The 16,070-nt window shown below is 44.7% G+C and overlaps 1 protein-coding gene across 4 annotated transcripts in view; it reads right to left on the bottom strand.

The window, feature by feature from the left end:
- The window catches only part of ebf1a (EBF transcription factor 1a), a 425,690-nt gene that overhangs the window by 201,570 nt on the left and 208,050 nt on the right, over positions 1 to 16,070 (bottom strand). For all 4 annotated transcript variants that reach the window (XM_078550508.1, XM_078550510.1, XM_078550511.1 and 1 more), the window contains exon 7: positions 10,225 to 10,306. In XM_078550508.1, the coding sequence (XP_078406634.1) occupies positions 10,225 to 10,306 (82 nt within the window). The remainder of the gene's footprint in view (positions 1 to 10,224; positions 10,307 to 16,070) is intronic.

The raw sequence follows: 16,070 nt of genomic DNA, 5'->3' as shown, positions 1-16,070 counted from the left end.
TACTGTCAAAGCTTTGCGTTGAAAAGGCATTGCTGATGATTTTCTTTCTCCCTCAAACTGGGTTCTGGCAATCAGGCACCCTCATTTGAAGTACCTAAATGATTCCTCTCCCTCCTATAAGGGGCACTGCTGTTGAGCTCCTGGTTTAGGTATTCTGTTGGAGTTATTTTAGAGACTGAGAATGTGGCCGGAGTTTCCTCAGCAGCCTTTCTGTCAGCTCACCACTTGCTCCTCACGTTTGCAGAAACTTGTCAGAAAGCAAAGAATTTGCAAATCCAAATTTGGGCAGTTGCATTTGAATACTTTGCAAAATGACAGAGAAACATAATTTGTGTTATTTTCCCATGGGCATGAGGGATGCCTGTTCATCCCTCGTGTCGAGCGTTGGTGCGGTGAAAGATGTGAGCCTGTTAAAATTTCTTTCTTCAGCTGCCAGCCCTGCCTGCAGGCTGACATGGAGGCCACCAATTATGATGTCACTCCAGTGCTGAAGGAGTGCTGCACTGTTGCAAATGCCCTCATTTGGATGAGATTTTATATTGAAGTTCTGTCTGTCATCTCAGGTGGGAAAAAAAAGATGCAGCCCATTCCCTTCCCCTGCCCCCGCCACCCACTGCTGACTACTTGATCATTACCATATTGTTGTCTGGGGGAGCTTATTCTTCGCAAGCTGGCTCCTACATTACAATGGGGACGACACTTCGAAAGTACTCCATTGGCAGTGAAGCAGGAGATGTCCTGATAAATATGACCTGTTTCTTTCCATTTGCAGGGGATAGTGGCATAGTGGTCATGTCACTGGACTAGTAATCCAGAGACCAGGCTAATGGTCTGGGCACATGGGTTCAAATCTCACCCACAGGAATTTAAATTCAATTAATAAATCTGGAATGAAAGTAAAAAGCTCGTCTCAGTAAAAGTGACCATGAAACGATTAAAATCATGAAAATTAAAGAAAAACCCCATGTAGTTCACTAATGATTAGGGAAGGAAATCTGCCATCCTTACCTGATCTGGCGTACGTCCTATGTCTCCAGGCCCACAGCAATGTGGTTTACTCTTAAATGGCCTAGCAAGCCTCTCAGTTGCATTGAACTGCCAAGAAGTCTAAAGGAATGAAACTGGGCAGATCACCCGGTATTGCACAAGGAACAGCACTATAGATTGCAGCGCTTCAAGAAGGCGGCTCATCACCGCCTTCTCAAGGGCAATTAGGGATGGGCAACAAATTCTGGCTGAGTCAGCAATGCCCACATTCCGTGCAAGAATTAAACAAGAAAGGGTTGGGTTGTGTCCTTGCAGCAGACAGGAGTTCCACCTCAGCGTACATCCACCAGTGTGATGGCCACATGAAGGATCCTGGGTGCTCCATTGAAAATATGTCCAGACCTTCATATGGCCGCTTTTACAGCAATGCTGTGTATCGCCAAGGGATGTGTGCCACTCCCATTTGTGACCGTGGCATTCAAATTTAAAACTGAGAACAATGCACTCCATGGGTCTCAACAGTGCAAAAAAAAATGTGGGCTGCCTCCTATTGTCCTCCAAGTGCAGGATGGGGGAAGTAACACAGAAATGGGTGAGGAGGGCTCAGAACCCAGCTCCCCTAAATTCAACAGAATCAGACAGCACAGAAAGAGGCCTTTCAACCCATCATGCCTGTGCCAGCTCTTTGAAAGATTTATCAATCAGTCCCACTGCACCCACCCTTTCCCCATAGTCTGCATTCTTTTTCTCTTCTCAAGTACATATTCCCGCTTGCAAGTTACGACTGAATCTGCTTCCGCCAGCCTTTCAGGTAGTGAATACCAACCAGATCATAGAAACTGCTAGCACTAACTCACTTGCCGCCTTCTCTGCACTGAAGGGCTTTGAATGGCCCTAGATGCACTAGCTAAAAAGGCTCATGCTTCTGATGCAGTTTTTTTTTCATCTTTACAGTGGCAGGGTCATTCAGAATTTAACGCTGATGCCCAAATTAATATTCCCGTATAAACAGAAGTGCTCCCAGTGATTTTTTTTTAATGCACTGTGACAGGATTAAAGAAGAAATCCTCCGAGGCGTGGTTCTGTGTGCAACCTTCCTATAAACAAATATCATAACAGCCAAGTTAATTGCTGGCAGATCTCCCGACTCAGGAGCTGACATCTGAAAGTGCAATAAACTAGGTGCTGTTTAATCCACCCATTATGCAGGCTAATTGACTCGATTCACAAGTATATTCCTTTTTTCATTATCAGACCCTGTCAGCCCTTTGCTGGCTGTCGCTGAAAGGGCCTCGGCACTGGTGATTGATCATTGATAGATTGACAGTCAGATTAATTTAATTAAAATCGCCTCACTTGAGAAATGAAAGACAAAAAGCAAAGTGCTAATAGATTTGCTCTCACAATAAATGACTCACCGGGGCCATTTACAGAGCTTTGCCCAACTTATTTTGTCTGAAATTCCCAAGTCACTTGCAGGCTCTTGTTTTAATTGCATCGCGTTTTGCAAAGGCTTTTAGGCACATGAGGAGCAGAAACGGCATTACAATGATCAGCAAAGCACTCCTCCCCTGTCTCAGCGGAGACAAGCTGCTCCGCGAGATTGGCTAAGTGAGGACACTTCAGCATTTGTGGCAGTCAACTGAAGCCTTCTCTCACTGCCAGCAGGAGGGTCGTGCTCGGGCGCCAGCCAGCTCCCAGGTCAATAAGCACCTGTGAGAACTTGCTTCTGTACAGCACTCCTCACAAGGGAGAACAACTCAGCCTTTCACCCAGTGGGGATGGGAGGTTGGTGGGGGGGGTGGGCTGTTGGGGGTTGGAGCCTGGGGGGCTGGAGGTGGGGTCTGTGGAGGGGTTTGGGTGTGTAGGAGTGGGCTGAGCATTGGAATGGTATAGTGGGATGGGGGGTGGGCTGTGGGTGGGGCTGGCCTGTATGGGGGGATTGGGTGTGGGGAGGGGCTGTGGGGGGTTGCGAAGGGGATGGGGGCTTTGGGGGGAATTGGGTGTGGGGCGAGTGCTGTGGGGGGGATTGGGTTGGGAGGGCGCTGTGGGGGAATTGGGGTTGGGGGAGATTGGGTGGGGGAGATTGGTTGGGGACATTGGGGTGGGGGGAGATTGGGTGGGGGTATTGGGGTGGGGGTGAGATTGGGTGGGGGTATTGGGATGGGCAGTATTGGGTTGGGGTTGAGGGGGATTTGGTGGTGGTAGGTTGGGCAGAGATTGGGTGGGGGTGAGCTGTGGGGAGGGGATTGCTTGGGAAGGGGATTGCTTGGGAAGGGGATCGCATGGGGTTGGGCTTGGGTGGGGGTGCTGTGGTGGGGATGCTGTGGTGGGGTGCCTGTAGTGGGGGGTGTTGGGTGGGGTCAGGCTGTTGGGGGGTTTTGGGTGGGGGTGGTTTGGGGGTGCTTGTGTGGGGGTGGGCTGTGGAGGTTTGGGTGTGTGTGTGGGGGTTTTGGGGTGTGTAGGAATGGGGGTGGCTTGTTGGGTGGGGGGGTACTTTGGAAGGATTCCAAAGACAGGCAGGAAGGGGAAATGAGCATGGCAAATGACGATGTAGACAGGCAAAGGTGCTTAAAGTTCAACCTGTTGTTGATACTCAGGAGCCTCTACTGAACAGGATTTGTTTTGATGTTTCCATTCACTTGGGAGTTAAGGTGTTAAAGGGAGGGAGTTGCTGAGCTTTTCAGACAAGGAGGTTTATCTCCAATCTTTGCGACTAGGAATATGACAATTTGCCTTACATCCCTGGGTGAGGGAAACAAAGATTAAGAGCTGATCTAATCAGGGTGGTCAAAACAATTAAAATGTGGAGGGTAGAGAGAGAGAAATTATTTCTCTGGTGGGGGACTCCAAAACAAGGATGCATACTTGTAACATCAGAGCTGAGCCATTCAGGAGTGATATCAGGAACTCTTCTTCACATAAATGGTAGTGAAAATCTCCCCAAAATACACTGCGTTGAGGGAGTCAATTAAAATTTTCAAAATTTAGAATGATAGATTTTTGTTAGGGGGAGTTATTAAGAGTTACAGGACCAAGCCGGGTAGATGGAGATAAGTTGCAAACAGCCATGATTTAATTGAAGAGGAAGGCTCAAAGGGCTGAATTCCTACATTACAAAGCTTGCCTGGGATTCAAACCCTGATCACTCATCATGGAGTGCTGTTTGAAAGTGGGTGAGCAAGGGATTGGGATGCCCACATAGTCAACCAGCCCGCCATCTAGGCTCACCCATGATGAACAGCCACCCATCTGAAGCACTGGAGGAACAGCCAGAGCCTTGGACTGACACCCTGCAAGTCTCTCTGTCTTCGTGGGGAGGATGAATAGTGAATGGATCAGAAAAACGGTCTGTGTATTTTGTAACCCGATTCATTTATCGTGTTTAAGAACTTGTAGGATTTTCATCCAGTGATATGAAATTTCTGATCAGTTTGCTCTCACCTTCTCCTGGAGGCACTGACTCAGTGTAGGGTACAATTCCCCACGTACCATTAACCCTCTGGTTACGACCCAACAGATCATGCCTTATGTGGGAGCACTGACTATGAATGTTAACAGGCTGTTCATCAGGAATCCCTGGTCTCGTCCAACGTACACACACAAGGGGTTACTGAATTGGGATCAGGAGCAGGAAACCTGGCGGACTTTTGAGCTGAATTGTCTAACATACGTACGAAAATACAAATTAGAAGAAGGGGAAGGCCATTTGGCCCCTCAAGCCTGCTCCGTCATTTAGTAATGTCATGGCTGATCTGATCATGGCTTCAATGCCACTATCTTGCCTACCCCTGATACCCTTTGATTCTCTTGTCAGTCAAGAATCCATCTAACTCTGCCTTAAAAATATTAATTGCCTCAGCCTTCACCGCTCTCTGGGGAGGAGTTCCACAGACTCACAACCCTCAGAGGAAAAAAAATCTCCTCATCTCCATCTTAAATGGGAAACCCCTTATTTTTAAACTATGTCCCCTAGTTCTAGTCTCCCACAAGGGGAAACTACTTCCAGCATTCACCCTGTGGGTTTTCATGCTGTAAATTCCAGGTAACTGTTCTCCTCAAGCCCAGGCTCCAGATGTTAGTAGGATTGGCCTTCTCGCCCTGGCACCTGTCCTCACTGCCACCCTGGCAGGGGTCAACAAATTCAGCAAGAATTCCAAAGAAGAGTCATATTGGATTCGAAACGTTAACTCTGTTTCTCTCTCCACAGGTGCTGCCAGACCTGCTGAGATTTTCAGCATTTTCTGTTTTTCAAATTCAGCAACAACACAGGGTCAGGTGGAACTCTCTTGTTCACCTCAACTTCCCAATTGCAGCAGCTAAGTTGGGTAATGCGTGTTCTTGGTTGTAGCACTACAAGATGATGATTCACACTTGAACTGCTTTGATGCAGGTTTTAACATACCCCAGCAAAACTGAAGCTCAGGGATCAACTGAGATTTTCAAAATTGAAATTGATAGATTGTTGTTAGGCACTAGTATTAGCGTTGGAGAACCAAGATAGGGTTAAAATAAAAGTAGCCATGACTGAATGGCAGAACAGTCTAGAGGGGCTGAAAGGCCCCCTCTACTTATGTTGCACAGTACAAATGATCAGCTGACTCTAACTGCACGTTGATTACAACCATGAAAATCTGGCAGGTTTGGAATTGACCAAACACTTTTTGGCTAGGTCAGAAATCCAATTCAATCCGGTTTGGTTCAGCTTGAATTATCCACATGGGTTTGGGAGCAGGGGAGTAGAATGGGGATTCATTCCAACATGCTTCATTCTTGTGATGGTCAGCTTTGGCAATGTATGTGCCAATGCAAGCATCTTTTCAAATCATTAACATTATATAATTGGACATATACATACAAACATACAAATTAGGAGCAGTAGGCCATTCAGCCCCTCAAGCCTGCTATGTCATTTAATATGATCATTGCTGATCTGATTGTGGCCTCAACTCCACATTCCCACCTATCCTCAATAACCTTGGACAACCTTGTAACAGTGAATGTGACTGGTGAGTTATTGGTGTCTTTGCAATTGACACTGCCATGACTTAATCATGTTACTGCCACTTCAAACCTGGCAAACCAAATTATTGAGAAAGGATGCCCCTTCGATGCCAAACAACAACCCGTGTGGCACAGGTGGTATTTGTTGTAATATGCCTTAATGAGTTTACAGCACAACATCACTAGAAAGGAAGTGTGTCATGCAATCCAGTTTTAGTTTCACTTTTGCTTTTTCGGGGGGGTAAACACATTGTGGGTTCATTTATTGAGACTAGGCACATAGGAACACTGATACAGAGGTAAGACATTGGAGCTGTAGAACTGCACGTGTGTACTCTGCTGAAAAGCAAAAGTGAAACTAAACCTGGATTACATGACACACTTTCTTCTAGTGATGCCATGCTGCAATCCTGTAAAGGCACATTACAACAGGTACTGATGCACTAATTAGTGGGTGAAGAACAATGCACTGACTGATAACCATGGAGGAAAAGGATTAGAGAGGAGAAGGCAAATTGCTCTGGCTACCTGTCCTAAACTACTGTCAGTGACCTACTTCTTACAAATATATTTGTCTCTGGACAAATTTTATTCAATAATGTTCCTGGGAAGAGCTTTGGGACATCTTACTACGTTAAAGTGGTTAAAGGTGCTTCTTGAATGCAAATTGTTGTTATTGTAAAACCCCTCACATAGAATCCAAGTGCTGTCACTGTCTCCACACCCTTTCGCCACAAAGAATCCAGTGCAGTTCCTCTCTGATAATGCTCCTGCAAAGAACCTTAGGACATTTTACTATGGCAAAGGCACTATATAAATCCAAGCCATTGAGAGAGAGGTCGTGTGTGTGTGTGTGTGTGTGTGTGTGTGTATCTATATTATTGTGTGCATGTATAGATTTGTGTATGTGTGTGTGTATGTCACAGGACAGCAAGACTGGGCTCATTTGTGTTGCCCTTCCCATTATTGAAAAGCCTGTACTTACTCACTGTCAAGGAAAGCACATGAAGAATGACCACATGGTTATTAATTGAAGCTGACCAATACATGCGGCACCCTGTACCAATAAAGGCCTTCAGGAGAGAAGGGAAGATTGTAGGATGATACATCAATCAAATTTTGACATCCAAAAGGAACTATTTCATATCAATATATCTCACAGAGTGAGGCTTGGTTTGGTTTGGTTCAGTAGATCACTTTACTTAAGCATATAAGACCCTGACGGGTCTTCACAGGGTGAATGTGGAAAGGATGTTTCCTTCTGTGGGAATCTAGAACTAGGGGTCACTGTTTAAAAACAAAGAGTTGCGCATTTAAGACAGATGAGAATTTTTTTCTCTCAGAGGGTCATGTGTCTTTGGAACTCTTCCTCAAAAGGAGTTGGAAGCAGAGTCTTTAAATATTTTTAAGGCTAAGGTAGATAGATTCTTGATAAGCAAGGGTGTGAAAGGTTATCGGGGGTAGGCGGGAACGTGGAGATGAGGTTACAATCAGATCAGCCATGAGCTTATTGAATGGCAGAGCAGGCTCGTAGGGCCGAGTGGCCTACTCCTAATTTGTATGTTTGTGTGTACATTCTGCCAGTAAAATCTCAGAGACAAAGACAGATCTTCCTTTCAATAACCATCAAATGCTGTTAACAAAGAATGCAAAGAGCCAGCACACGTCCCTTGTTAGAGGGCTACTTGTTACCCAACAGTAGATACTTAAGAGGCACATTAACTGAGACAACAAAACATCTGTTTGTTTGACAGTTTACATGTGTTACGTTACTGAGATCTGATGGCATATATTATTATTATTATTATTGTTAAGTTTGTAGAAGCTGACAGACCACTCCAATTTGGAAGCTTTATCTAAACACTTCAATAGAGCCCGAGTATATTTTTTCTTTGCTTTTCCACTTGTATAAGCTAGACCCTTTTTTGCCAAATGCTAAGGTCACACTAATTGACACAGCACAAGTAATTAAGCAGTCACTGTTCACATACTTGAAGGCTCAACTAGCATGGGTTCATGCCAATTTGACAGTAACGCTTCTAAGAGTCAACAGATCAGCAACCTTCGCTGGATTCAACCAATCACACATGAGAAGTGCTGACTGCGGAACCAAGATAACGTGAAAAGCGATTACCATATGAAAATTAGCCTGAGTAGCGGGAGTACTTATTAGGTGAACCATCGTACAGATCGTCCTGTGGACTCTTTGGTGGACCCTTACCATGTCTGTCAGAGTACTTGACAAGACAAGTATCTCTTCTCCCTAAGATGACTCAGGCTCCATAGTGACAAAGGACCTATTGTGTCTTAAAAGTGACTTTGGTTTTCTAATTACATGAGTGCACTTTCACTGCCAATTTTCATTCCAAGTGAGGGTCACTTGGTGTGTTTTCAACTCTCGTTTCTTTTCCTGCAATGCTGATTAATGTCAGCTTTACATCCCTCCGAGAACTCGCTCGTGTTCGAATCCCTCTGTGGCCTCATCCCTTCCCACCTCTACAACCTTCTCCAGTCCTGCAACCCTTCAAGATCTCTGTGTTCCTCCTACTTTGGCCTCTTGTCCATATCATTTCCTTCGCCCCAACATTGGCGGGCATGACTTCAGCAGTCCAGGCCCTATGCAATAGAATTACTTCTCTATTGCTCTCTCCCACTTGAAGACCGTCCTTACACTCAAGCCTCTTTTTCTCAGCTTTAGATCAGCTGCCCTAATGTCTCCTTTGGCTCGGTGCCATTTTTTGTCTGATTACACTCCTCTGAGCTGCATGGAGACATTTTACTACATGAGAGATACTATATAAATGTAGGTTGTTATTTCTTGTTGGAATGCAGATTCACAGCTGCCAGGAGCACTTTTCTCATTCTTCATCTGGAAGCCTAGTCAGTGGCTATGAACAGGGAATTCCACGGTGGGGAAGGGAGGAAGAAGGAATCACAACCGAGTTCAATCTTGTTCTCACTCAATGTCCACACATGTGGTTCCCAGCAGGAGCCAACAAATAGCAATCAGAAGTCCGAATCCTAGTTTGAGTTCCAAAGGTAGCAGCCCAGAGGAAAGCTATCTCTATACCATTGGGGTGTGTATCATGGCTTTCAATCAATTTCCCTAACATTTCTTTGTCTCTTTTTGCATCAGCCCTATTTCCAGCCCAGTCTGAGATCAGCCAACTCAGCGCAAATTAGTGCTTTCAACTTTGGGGCCTGCCTGCACTCCATGCCTTAGGAGTCATTCATTCACTGACCTGTCGGAGATCAGAAATTGGTGCTTAAGGATACCGAATAATGAGTGTCCAATAAGGAACCTTCTGTCATTGATCAAAGCAGGGCTCAGGAAGGTTTTGTATTGATCCAATTGCCAATATGGGAAATATGAGTAGTTATTCACTGAGGGAAAGGACTGGGCAGGATCCACTTGCCTGACATTAGCAGTCTAATACCACGGAAGAGCAGGTTCAATGATTCAGTGTTTCTTGCAAGGGTCAGTTCTCCAGTGCCAACTCCCTATCTGCGGCTGATGCACTATCAGGGTTTGCTCAACATCATTGCACAAGTATTGCATTAAGCCTGGGGGGGGGGCAAAATCTCAGTCCATCCGGACAGCATTTGCTTGAGACTCGTCTGCACAGACAAGCTGCGAATTTGCAAGATGTGTTAAGGGTTGTAAGGGGTGTTCCCACCTTGGAACATCTTGATACATTAAAGTTATTGCTAAGCACCTCCTTTGTCCTCCCTTTTTCTAATTTCAGACTGCACTTAATACAAGTGCAGTGGAACTGGAGAAAGTTGACATGAAGCATCCTAAACACCCACGCAGCATGTGAGAAACATGGGTACGCTGGCTGATGGCTATAAGACGGCTCTCAAACATGGCCTAGTTAAATGCGACAGCCTCATCAATGAGTCTGAATTGGCCCACACTTGAACTTGGCAGTCTACACTTCCACAGGTCCTTTGCTACAACAAAGGACTCTCACCAGGCACCAAGTCAAACAGTTAGAAGCTTTCACTGTTTAGAAGGGACATTAAACACTACAGGCTTTTTTTTATTTATTTCTTCTCCCCCGTGAGAAATGAGTCAAGTGAGGATAGATTTATTTTTAACATTCTAAGCCATCGAATACATCTCTCTCCCTTGCCATTACCACTTAGAGCTAAGTCTCCACAAATGAATCATTGTTTGTTCACAAATTAGCTTTCAGAGGAGATGGCTGCAGAGATAAAAACCATACTCACCTGGAACCTCCGCATGTCCCTTGGGTTTCCTGCATTCTTCAGGCAGTTCTGATTGCATTTCAGAAAGAATTTCAAGAAGAACCTGAAGTGGGAAAGTGAGAGGGAAAAAAACAGAATTGGATTAAAACTCTTTTACTGAATTAAAGGAAATGTCCACTTTGTGAGAGAACTTAAACAATTCGATTTCATCGATTGAGTGCAGTGCACAGCACACCAGAATCATTGCTGCATCTGGTCCTTTTACTTCAAGTGTATGTGTCAACTTTTTTACCTTCTGCTCTCTTTTACTTTATTTTCTTTCTTTGATTGATAATTTCACTAATCAGAGGCCGGAGGGACAAGGTCAATGCAAACAAAAACAAATCTGCAATCCATTTAAGGGTGTATGGACCTGCTCTCTAGTTTGTAAGGTATGACTGAGTCACACGAACCAGGAGACCCCAGCTCATTCCTGGCCTGTACCAAGGTAAGCTGTGTGTGTTTGTTTATATGTGTAATATATATGTGTAAGTATGTGTTTGTATGAGTTTTTTGTCTGGTATGGTTCCTGTGAACCATATTGGGATTTTTTTTACGATGTTAAATGCAGTGTATAAATTGCAAATTGTTGTTCTTGTGTGTGTATGTCTGTTAATAAGCATGTTTATGTGTCTGTGTATGTATGTGCAAGTTTGTGTGTGTTCCTTTATATACAAAGGTGTGTCTTTGTATGTATGTGTTTCTGTGTATAGGTGCATATTTATGTGTTTCTTTATATGTATGGGTGTGTATTTGTGTTTCTGTATTTTTATGAGTATGTGTGTGTTTCTTTGTATGTATGAGTGTATATTTGTGTGTGTTTTTCTATGTATGGGTGTGTATGTGTGTGTTTCTGTGTATGTATGGTGTGTGTGTGTATTTCTATATATGTATGGGTGTGTATTTGTGTATGTGAATGTGTTTCTACATATGTAGGGGTGTGTATTTGTGTGTGTTTGTGTATATATAGATGTGTATTTGTGTGTGTTTCTGTATATATATGGGTGTGTGTGTGTATCTGTGTACATGTGGCTTTGTATTTGTGTGTTTCTGTGCATGTATGGTTGTGTATTTGTTTGTGTTTTTGTGTATATATGGGCATGTATTTGTGTTTCTGTGTATGTATGTGTGTTTTTTGTGGGTGCGCGATTTTTGTGTGCATGAATGTGTTTCTGTGTACATATGGATGAGTGTGTTTTTGTGTATATAAAGGTGTGTATTTGTGTGCACATGTGTGTGTGCATTTGTGTGTTTTTCTGTATGTGTGGGAATGTGTTCCTGTGTATTTATGAAGGGCAAAGGTGCAAAATGGACATGAGAAACTGCACTTCACGAGTTCCCCTGATAGCCCAGTGAATCAAAGTCAGCAGGTCTCAGCCAGACAGCACTCTGCGACTATGGAATGGCCTGACTACAATTCAGTGCACTTTTCTTATCAAGACCAGTGTGGGCATTGGACAGGATTGGGCTTAGTTATGATATACCCTCAAGTCGAAGAGCTGTTTAGCACTCACAGTCTAAGCTCACACAGGAAGACCAGTCACTTTGATAAAACAAGGCACCTGAGGTTTGCTGATGTTTATGGAACCATTACCACAGTTCATGTAGGGACAGATATAATGAGCCTGCGCTGACTGTGTACATTGTGTTATTAACACTGCACTCTCCCAGCCCCACCGCCCATCTCCCAACACAAATAACAACAGAACATTCGGCAAACACACAGGTCTGACAGCATCTATACAGAGAAGAGATGGGGTCATGTTGCGGGGTGGCAGACTGTGCCAGACTGGAGTACTATCCGTGTGGTTAGCCTGCCTACTGTCTTCATAGAAGCTGTTGGTCTTTCTGTTTATTTCCAACATTCTTCTATTGCATTTTTGGATTCCTTTTAATCCCTTTCCCAGATCGCTCTTTTTTTTTATTACAAAGAAAGGGGGTGGTTGGAGGTGCAGGGGGTGGGAGGAGATTTCCATTAAAGGTTTGTTGCTGTTTGATTTCTATTTCTCATGTTGTGGTCTCTTTTCATTTCCCCCATTGTCAAACTTTTACACCCAACTGTGCCAGTCTGCTCAGGACATGCAGCACAGGCTGTCAGTATAAACACTGGCGTCTGAAGGAGAGACAAATGTGTGCCTTGGGGGAGGGGTTTGTCCAAGCGCCAAGGAAGCCCATGAAAGACAAGCAATGTGCTGAATGCGACAAGAGTCGTGCCAGGAAGAAATGAAATGCGGGCACACACTCCACGCTCTTGACATGCCGATGACTTCTTTCTTTACTCTCCCTCTCGCTGCCTGTCGCTCGGGCATGTCAACAGCTCATCAGTTAGTACCCAGAGCTATGAAGGGCACAGACACCAGATCCCTGATCCTGACCTGCTGCTGCCGTCAGGAATGTTGGCAGGGCCTGCGGGCCTGGTCCATTGTGGCCTCCTGCGATGAGTGTGTTGTCGAAATAAAGAGACGTACCATCTGTCGGGAGGCAAAGACAGCCCCTGTCAACCGGTGCACGGAGCCTCAAACAGGCCCTTATGTGGCGATCTCTCTCAGAAACTACAGATTCAGAGGGGAGCTGCTGGGGGCCCCGGAGACCAGCTCGAAAGCCCGCCGAGCGTCTCTGAAACGCACGAGCCTTTGCAGCTGCCCACTTTGGCCACGGCAGCCCAAAGAAATACTTTCAAACTGATGTAGGTGAAACGGTTAAAAATACCCACGCGCATGCACCCCTCATCGCCACCCCCTCTTCCCCCCTCCACAAACTGAGTAATGGTCTGCGAGATACAGAGCAGGGATCCTTTTTCTGGGATTAATTTGCCTGCAATTTATAAACAGGAGGAGGACATGTGGTGACTTGCTGCCGCGTTGAATTTTCCCAAATATAGGAAAAAAATCCGTTCAGAGGGAATGTCAGCTGCGGTATCCCTTTTCCCATCTAGGTGTCAGTTTCAGGTCAATTTCGCATAATCAGCATCAACTGGGTCAGTTTATTTGCTCACCCTTTCTCTCTCTCTCTCTCTCTCTCTGTAGTTTGGCTAATTTCGAAGCCAAGCCACAGAAACAAGAGAATAAAAAGCAGAGACAGCATTCAGAGTGAAAAGGGCTGATTGGCACAGTTCAAAGTACCATGGATTTGATGGGCTACAAATGGCACGGTGGGAGGTTAAATTAAGTCATGGTTACTGCTTTATTTTAGCAGTGGGACCACTTCTGACAGTGGTACAGCTATAATTACGTCCAAAGTGAAAGAAGCCCTTTACCTTCGATTAAAGCGGCTATCTCGAGCTTGTTGCCTCAAATCCCATACCTCCCCTCACATTTCATTAGAATATCAATAGGGACTTGCAAAAAATCAAGTCTGTGGTGCTGGTATTTAGCAATTGCCCCGTTACACATGTAGCCCTGTTCAACATTGTAACTGGAAACCTGCCTCAGGATTTGTCTGTATTCTTCCTGACCTCGGTTTGTGTTTGCAATTATCATGAGGTCCAAAGAGTATATGTACTGGAAGTAAAATAAGAACGTGTACAATGCTCATCATTTTGGTCCTGGAAATAACTGGTGAAACTGAGCCAGGCCTGACGTGGGTCACTGCATGTAACTCTCAATGTTATTACCCCATTTCTCAAAACCATTTGACCTGCGTAATTACCTGTGCTGCGCATTGAAAGGTGCTGTCTTCATGAAATAATCTTGCATGTGGGCTTTTATAAATGTCCTCGTCGGTAAAGGCATCACCCTTGGCAGTAACCATGCAGATGAGAAGGCCCCTAGATTCAACCCTTGGTCTGTGATAACCTGCCACCCAGCTAAAGCCCCAATTAGGGTATTACAATTGTCCTCAGTACCCTTGGGCTAGTGGGGAGGGTTGGGGGGGGGGTTTTAAATTCGAGCCCTGATTGCTATTCACTTGCCCCATGCTTGGTGTAGGTCAGGATAGACCTTCTAACTCCTGCTGTGAAGCTCTCTAGCTAATGATGAGTGCCAACACTTATTGTTCATCCCCCATCTTTCACCCTTCAAAAACTTGAGCTCATCCAAAACTCTGTTGCCCTAACTCTCATCGAGTCCTGTTCACCCAGCTCTGCTTTTTGATTGACATTGGTTCCTGGTCCATCAATGCCTCTATTTTCAAATTCTCACTCTTCTGTTCAAATCTCTCTATGGCCTCACCCCTCCCTACCTCGTTAATCTTCTCCAGCCCTACAACCTTCCAAATCCTCTGTGTTCCTCCAATTCGGGCCTCTTGTGCATCCCTGATTTTAATCAGTCCACCATTGGCAGCCTTGCTCTGGAATTTTCTCCCTAAACTTTCCTTGCCTCCCCCCATTCTCTCCTTTATGACCCTCCTTAAAACCTGCCTCTTTGATCTTCCCTAACATCCTCTCTTGTGGGTCAGAGGTGAAGCAAATGCACCTCAGCTGTGAGCCAGCACCTACACAAGGGAAGTGGGGAAGAAAGGTGAAAGTTGTCCTATCCGCTGATATCTATGATGAGCTGGGAGCTATTGCAGAAAAGGGTGAGGTTTGAGGTTCAAAATATAATCAGAACATTAACTACCAGCTCAGCATAAAATATGTCAACATTAATTAATTAAATAACCACAATAAATGGCATGAATATTCAATATTACATATTACATACATATTCTTTGTGGCCACTAGTGTGTGATTTTCAAAGTCCTGTACAACACAACCCTAATTATCAAATTACTGATTTTCTTCCACTTGACATTCACATACTGATTTAGCTCTTTGCTCTGATCAGGCAGCTTCTTCTTTTTGCCTACGAAGCAATAATGTTGTAAGATGTTAAAGGTCAAGTCTGGAGTTAGGCCTGTGACAGGCCTTGTTAGAATGCTCACAATGCAATGACTTTGAAATAGAATAAAGAACCTGGTAATTAATCTGACTCATCTTCATTTACTTCCCGGCGAGTGCTATGTTCACCCGGTCTGTCAATTTATAATTATTTCCCTTTCTGGAATGTTGCCTCAGTCTAGTCTTCTGCCATTTTGACTTCCTTCCCTCTCCATTCCCGATTCCACGGACTCTTGCTTTGGGACAACTGCACAGGCAAAAGGATGCCTCCAGGAGCTGCCAAGCTAGGCATTCCCATTGTAATTCCACATTCCAAGGAGGACACAATTGCTCTGGAGACAGTATAGAGGAGATTTACAAGAATGTTGCTGGGGCTTGAAAATTGCAGCTATGAGGAGAGATTGGGTAGGCTAGGGTTCTTTTCCTTAGAACAGAGGAGGCTGAGGGGTGACATAATTAAGGTGTACAAAATTATGAGGGGCCTAGATAGGATAGACAGGAAAGACTTGTTTCTGAAAGCAGAGAGGTCAATTACCAGGGGGCACATACTTAAAGTGATTGGTAGAAGGATTAGAGGGAATATTAGGAAAAACTTTTTCACCCAGGGGTGATAGGTGTTTGGAATTCACTGCCTGAATTGGTGCTTGAGGCAGAAACCCTCAAGTTTTTTTAAAAAGGTACCTGGATCTGCATCTGAAGCACTGTAACCTGCAATTTAGCCAGGTGCTGGAAGGTGTGGGATTAGAATGGGCAGCTAATTTTTCTGCCGGCGCAGACACAATGGGCTGAATGGCCTCTTTCTGTTCTGTAATTGTTATATGGTTCTATGGTAATACTGAATGGAAAAGGACAAATTGACTGTCCTGTCCTCAACTTATAACCATACACGGTCTTTTCCAGTAGGGGTCACTGAATAGCGAGGAGTGGTAGATCATGCCAGGAATGTTGAAAGCAATTGTAGACACCCTAACAGCTGTGGATTACCCATAGATCCAACTAAAATTAATTATTT

This window comes from Cetorhinus maximus, chromosome 10 (genome assembly GCF_964194155.1).
Source record: "Cetorhinus maximus chromosome 10, sCetMax3.hap1.1, whole genome shotgun sequence".
Taxonomy (NCBI): domain Eukaryota; kingdom Metazoa; phylum Chordata; class Chondrichthyes; order Lamniformes; family Cetorhinidae; genus Cetorhinus; species Cetorhinus maximus.
Note: the sequence above shows the minus strand (reverse complement) of the source record. Positions and strands in the feature narration are given on the sequence as shown.